General features: G+C 44.3%; 1 protein-coding gene across 2 annotated transcripts; it reads right to left on the reverse strand.

The window, feature by feature from the left end:
- Nucleotides 1-19: 19 nt before the first annotated feature.
- On the reverse strand, nucleotides 20-4,198 carry LOC123481109 (endothelial zinc finger protein induced by tumor necrosis factor alpha-like). Of its 2 annotated transcripts, XM_045215309.1 has the most exons (3): nucleotides 3,913-4,198; nucleotides 2,728-2,855; nucleotides 20-1,283 (listed from the first exon to the last, which is right to left on the reverse strand). In XM_045215309.1, exons 1-3 carry the CDS (start codon nucleotides 4,013-4,015, stop codon nucleotides 645-647), a joined length of 870 nt encoding a protein of 289 aa, XP_045071244.1. In that variant the 5' UTR covers nucleotides 4,016-4,198; the 3' UTR covers nucleotides 20-644. The 2 variants fall into 2 exon arrangements, with proteins under 2 accessions (XP_045071244.1, XP_045071243.1); XM_045215308.1 differs by lacking the exon at nucleotides 20-1,283 and having other exon boundaries at nucleotides 1,593-2,855.
- Nucleotides 4,199-6,877: the final 2,679 nt, after the last annotated feature.

The raw sequence follows: 6,877 nt of genomic DNA on the forward strand, positions 1-6,877 counted from the left end.
AACCTTCTAATTTAAATGTTAACTACAATGTAGCCTATGCCTACCTGGCTTGATTATTTGCTTCAATCCAGTGGCCATTTGTTTAGCAAACTCTGCAATCACCTGAGCGCTACAGAAACATCACAACCAAAAGATAGTCTCTTGCTGGTGCACACTTGCATTAAAAGGGTAACTACACCCACAAATCTAAATATCTTGTATTTTTCCCAGTCCTCAAATGCGTTCTCATGATTTGATTTAAGCATTGTTGTGGACTTAAAATATCAAATGTTGTTTTTCAATTTTTTTAAATGTGTGATTTCGAGAAAACAATGATTTTATACGGCCCTAAATATGTCAGCTAAAGAATGGTTCCCAGATATCCCGTGCACATCTCAAGCCACACTGCTCGGATTTCGCCCCGTTGTGGACACTCCAATGTCTGATAAGGTTAGTCAGGAAGGAGAAGCTCTTGTAACATAGTTTTCACTTAAAGGGCCTCTCCTTCTTGTGAATGGTCTGATGTTCCTTCAGATAGTTTGCCCTAACGAAGTGCTTCCCACACGTGGGGCAGGTGTATGGCTTGTCGGCGTCCGTCCTAATCCTCGGCCTCCCATGTTCCGACCCAATGACACTAGAGGAAGTAGAAGCAGGAGCCACCATCCTCAGGTGGTTAGTCTTTGAGCTCCCTCCTTGACCTCTAGCCATTGTTTGGGTGTTGTTGGGATTGTGTGCTGTGTTAGGTGCCTCTCGTGGTGAACACCCATCCTGATCCTGTCTGTATTCGTGGGGTAACCATGAGGTAGATAAGGAAGGCTAGACCCAGGCCTTCTATGAACCCAGTCACCAGGCATTAGACGAGACCCTGAAGGAGAAGACAGACTTCCTATTAGACTACCATCAGGGTGGTCTCCCACCACTCTCTGTGAAGGCTGAAGCCCAGGGTGACCTGCTCTGTTCATCATGGATACTGTAGTGTTTGTATCATAGGAACAGGAGGGTCTATCAGCCCCAGGCTCTGCTTCATCCCTGCACTGAGACTGTGAAGAGAAGGGTCTGGGCTGCAGACTGGATCCCTGACTGGAGCCTCTGTCTCTCTGATGACCACCAGGACTGAAGTTATTCAGTGTGGTTGTGGAGCCTCTGTCCCTCACGGTTGCGTCCTGGTTCCGACTCGGGAAGGAAGAGCGACGGCTCCTGATCCAGGGTCGTGATCCGGGGCCAGGTTTGTGACCAGCCGCTTCAGAGGTCCAGTCTCTCCCGCCAGCAACAACAGATATCAGCAGGTCCTCATGGACTGCGGACTGTAAAACGCAAATTGTACAGAATAGCATATAAATGTTTATATAAGAAACTCTTTGCTGTACACACAGAAACATGACATTATAAAATGTTAACCACAGTCAAGCCCATTTCTAACATTGTGATTCAAGTACCTAACAATATGGAGCTATTGGACTTTATTATAAAAAAATGTCCATATGTGTTGATTAAAGAATGAAGTATAATGTTTTGGTTTGACTGAGATAAGGGAAACTCAGTCCCTAACCAAGTCACAGCACAGAGTAAAAATAAAAATAAAATTTCTACAAAATGGTCATACGCGCATAACATGAAGTAAAGTACTTTTATTATTCAAAACAATACGTGACAAGTAGAATAACTTCTCCCTATGGTAACACTTTACCTTTTCTGTAAATCTGGTACGCTCGCTTTGATAAAATACATTTTAGAATACTTTGGAAAAAGTTTAACATTACACATCTTCACGTCAAGTAAAAATGAAGGCATATCATTATCTCACTATAAAACACCAGCATCAAACAGGACAGGGTTGTCACTTTTCATCAGTAAAGCATTTTTACATCACACCAACCATCACCATATCGTCTACTCTGCCTCATCATACTCATTCTTTCCTCAGTTCAACTCATCCAGTTCCCTACTACATCCAAAACCACCAGAATTAACTACGAACTAACTAGTGCTACATTACATGTATACATGGGCCGTGTGTATTTTCTGCTGGTGTATCCTGAGATTGCTCCTCTCTGAGAACCTCTTCCCACAGTGCGTACAGGCGAATGGCCTCTCTCCCGTGTGGACCTTCAGGTGCCTCTTCAGGTGGTGCTGGTGGGAGAACCTCTTCTCACACAGATGGCAGCCGAACGGTTTCTCCCCCGTGTGCATCCTCTGGTGGATCTCCACCTGTTTGGGGAAACTGAAGGCTTTCCCACAGAACGAACACGGGAAGTACTTCTCTTTGCCATCGGTTCTGCTGATAGCATTACTACTACAGTCATTTGTCAATGGGCTTGTGTAGCCATTTAGTGTTGAGGCACTGGCATTGTCTGAGGTCTCATTTAACATGAGAGTGTGAGGAGGATGAAGGCCAGGGAGTGTCTGTGTTGTCGCAGGGTCCATGTTCCAGTTGATAGATCCTATAGAAGGCAGGCTGAAGGCAGCACCTGTTAGGGGGTTAACCTGAGGCGCCATCAGTCTCTCTGAATCACAACTATAGGAGCAGGACGGATCATCGCTAGCCGAGTCTGTGTCTGTTCTCTCCCGCCGCATACGGACACCTCCCCGTCCCCGCAGACCAAATCTACGCCTCGCCCTGGTGTCAGCGAGTCTGTTGTCATAGAGACTAAATTCGATTGTTGTTTTGTGTTCAACTGTCTGTTTCTGGTTGTGGTTAACAGTGTTGTTCCCCAGCCCAGAGTTGACGACGCTGTCCCATCCACTGACCTCCACTATGTCGCCTCTGGTCCTGGTCTGCTCAGTGATGTCATCCCCTGGGCCCATGGCTGCACCGCTCTGGGTCTGGGAATCCAAGATGGCAGCCCAGTCTCCTCTGTTAGCTTCCAACCAAACACCTATCGGCAAATGTTACAATCCAGACTTAACAAACACGACACAACAGATAAAAATCGCAGACATGGCCTGATGATGTCTATAACCAGGTTTCCATCCAAACTCTTATGTGAGTAAAGTACATGCCTGATAAAACATGTCACAACAGGCTTGATGGAACAGCAAATTTGTCGTTAAACGTTCCAAAAGTCGACAAAACAAAATACGCTAGAAATGGTGGGATCTTTTTGTCTGTAAAATTAATTATGTGAGAAATGGCGGTGGAAATGCCTTTTATGCGCAAATATTGATATAATAACCATCATTTCAAAGTAAACTTGGAGTCATGCGATGCCATGTTGTGTGGTCCTCCCACTACGACTCGGGAAAGCATCCAGTTTATTACAGATAAAATAAGTTACGATGAACTAAGTGTTCAGCTGCTCCTTTCAATTAAATGTAGAGGGTCTTATTCTGGTGACATGGTCGACGCTTGGCTGCCGTTTGACAAATAAAAATCTTGCTCTTATCCATAATAATCTCATCATGTGGGCTGGCCTACCCGCACTGTATCTGCGAGCTGTTGGCTAGAACGCACTCGCCAAGACCAGAGTGGGTTTATTTCCTATTTAATGCAACAGTTTTTGTGACAACTATCAGTAGAGCTGAAAATGTGATGATAACACATTGACCTTTAGATTTTTATTAGGTACATGAAAACGTAAGTGGAAAAAGTACCTTTTATGTGTACTATGTCATTATGCACTGCTTTTTATCCATAACAAGTCAGTTTGTTGGAAACACCAACGGTGGGAAAATGCGCAGATTTGATCATATTCAAATGAAAATTGGTCACCAATTGGATGGAAACCTAGCTTATGACATACATTTTCAGTTTATGTGACCAATACAATATGATTTGATTTATGTTGATATACATCATATTGTTAATTTTTGTATTGATATCGTTTTATAAATGAAGTACTCATATTGTTTAATACAAAAATAATAAATCAGGCACATCACAATTCCCATTGAAGATCTATTACTGTATGTAGGCTATATGTATTTCTCCCTTACCTTGCTGCCCCATCTTTAGTCCACTCAGCAGATCAATGCTCTCTGGTCCGTCTTCTACTGTCTCCTCTTTGACTAGCAGCAGATCAGGCTTCCCATCCTCCATGTCTACTGAGTACTATGCAAACATGTTAGTTAATTTGATTACTTGACACTCTTTAATAGTTGTATAATTCAAAGGCATGGTCAAGACCTGGGCCAGTATTCACAAAGCTTCAAAGAGTAGGAGTGCTGATCTAGGATCAGGTCCCCACCTGTCTAAATAGTCTAAAAGGCTAAACTGATCCAGATCAGCACTCCTACTCTGTGAGGCTTTGTGGATACGGGCCCTGACCTAATACCATTCAGACAGTAGTTCACAGTGGGCTCACCTCAGTGAGACTGTGTGTGGTCCTGTGCTGCTCAGCTGGTTCCTCTGTGGGTTCAGGAGGAGGTGTAGTCTGGTTGTCCTCCATGACCATGGTCCCCTCAGGGTTCCCCAGACCCTCCTCACACCCCTCCTCCTTCACCAGCAGCACCTCTGGACCCTCCTCCTCCTGGAAGAGACAGGTGATACAGATTGCACAGACATACACTCCCTCAGGTGCGTACAGGTACACACACAGATAATAAACACACTTTAAACATGGAGTGTTTACCCATCCACACTACGTTTGAGTCCTATGCTGTAGTTACAGAATGACTTCATTGTTGTTAAACCCATCATGGGGGACATAAATATGATGTTGTGGGTAAATATGAGTCAGCTATGATGAGAAAAAAGTAATCATCAGACAAACCTGACAAAACTATATTACAGTAGGTGTTTGTTAGTGTGTAGGTTATACAGTGCATTCGGAAAGTATTGACGCCTTGACTTTTTCCACTTTGTTACATTACAGCCTTATACTAAAATATATATTTTTCACATCAATCTAATGACAAAGCAAAAACAGGTTAATAGAAATTTTAGCAAATGTACTAAAAATAAAAAAACACATTTACATAAATATTCAGATCCTTTCCTCATCAGTACTTTGTTGAAGCACCTTTGGCAGCGATTACAGCCTTGAGTCTTCTTGGGTATGACGCTACAAGCTTGGCACACCTGTATTTGGGGAGTTTCTCCCATTCTTCTCTACAGATCCTCTCAAGCTCTGTCAGGTTGGTTGGGGAGCGTCACTGCACAGCTATTTTCAGGTCTCTCCAGAGATGTTTAAATCAGGTTCAAGTCCGGGCTCTGGCTGGGCCACTCAAGGACATTCAGAGACTTGTCCTGAATCCGCTCCTGCGTTGTCTTGGATGTGTGCTTAGGGTCGTTGTCCTGTTGGAAGCTCAACCTTCGCCCTAGTCTGAGCTCCTGAGTGCTCTGGAGCAGGTTTTCATCAAGGATCTCTCTGTACTTTGCTCCGTTCATCTTTCCCTCGATCCTGACTATTCTCCCAGTCCCTTCCGCTGAAAAACATCCCCACAGCATGATGCTGCCACCACCATGTTTCACTGTAGGGATGGTGCCAGGTTTCCTCCAGACGTGATACTTGCCATTCAGGCCAAAGAGATTAATCTTAGTTTCATCAGAACAGAGAATCTTGTTTCTCAAGGTTTGAGAGTCCTTTAGGTGCTTTTTGGCAAACTCCAAGTTGGCTGTCATATGCCTTTAACTGAGGAGTGGCTTCTGTCTGGCCATTTTACCATAAAGGCCTGATTGGTGGAGTGCTGCAGAGATGGTTGTCCTTCTGGAAGTTTCTCCCATCTCCACAGAGGAACTCTGGAGCTCTGTCTGAGTGACCATAGGGTTCTTGGTCACATCCCTGACCAAGGCCCTTCTCCCCCGATTGCTCAGTTTGGCCAGGCGGCCAGCTCTAGGAAGAGTCTTGGTGGTTCCAAACATCTTCCATCTAAGAATTATGTATTGGTACCCTTCCCCAGATCTGTGCCTCGACACAATCATGTCTCGGAGCTCTACGGACAATTCCTTCAACCTCATGGCTTGGTTTTTGCTCTGACATGCACTGTCAACTGTGGGACCTTATATAGACAGGCGTGTGCCTTTCCAAATCATGTCCAATCAATTGAATTTACCAAAGGTAGACTCCAATCTAACATTTCAAAAAACCTGTTTTCGCTTTGTCATTTTGGATTATTGTGTGTAGATTGATGAGGGGAAAAAATAATTTTATCCACTTTAGAATAAGGCTGTAACGTAACAAAATGAGGAAAAAGTCAACGGTCTGAACACTTTCCGAATGCACTGTATTTAGTGAGTCTATAATGGTTATAAAGCCCCGTGGAACGCTTGACACCTTGTAGAGTCCATGCCCCGACGAATTGAGGTTGTTCTGAAGGCAAAGGGGGGTGGCAACTCAATATTAGTAAGGTTTTCCTAATGTTTTGTACACTCAGTGTATATCACACGTCTGGATGCAATATTCTACTCAGGAATATTCAACACTGAAATCTTTTACTCTCGTTATTCCAAATGCATCTGTGGATCTTTTCTGTTGACAACAATGAATTCATTTTTGTTTTTAATGCAGGGTTTGATATAAACGTCAAAAGCTTTCGAGTGTAATGGTTACTTTCTATGTTATCGAGTGTCATGTTTTTTCTGCTGGTGTATCCTGAAGTATCTCCTCTCTGAGAACCTCTTCCCGCAGTGCATACAGGCGAATGGCCTTGCGCCGATGTGGATCTTCAGGCTGAACGAGTGGGAAAAACTGCCCCGGCACAGGTGGCAGCCGAATTTCTCCCAGTGTGAACCTTCAGGTGCATCTTCAGGTGGGTACAGCTGAAGGGTTTCACCCATGTGTGGACCCCTCTGGTGGATCTCCACCTTCTGGGGGCAGCTGAAGCCTTTGTTACAGAACATGTAGAGGAACCGTTTCTCTTTACTATTGCCTGATGTGGCTCCCCCTCCCTGAGCCTGGGCTCTAGCCCTGTGGTTTGAGTTCAATAACTGATCGAAAAGGATGCGGCTGTGTGAATCGGA

This window comes from Coregonus clupeaformis, unplaced genomic scaffold (assembly GCF_020615455.1).
Source record: "Coregonus clupeaformis isolate EN_2021a unplaced genomic scaffold, ASM2061545v1 scaf0421, whole genome shotgun sequence".
Lineage (NCBI taxonomy): Eukaryota > Metazoa > Chordata > Actinopteri > Salmoniformes > Salmonidae > Coregonus > Coregonus clupeaformis.

Excerpts from the sequence above, each read along its gene's own strand:
- LOC123481109 (XM_045215308.1), bottom strand. The coding sequence starts at position 4,015 with ATGGAGGATGGGAAGCCTGATCTGCTGCTAGTCAAAGAGGAGACAGTA. Across the intron at positions 2,856-3,912 it reads ACTAAAGATGGGGCAGCAAG|GTGTTTGGTTGGAAGCTAAC; the intron begins GTAAGGGAGAAA and ends ATTTGCCGATAG.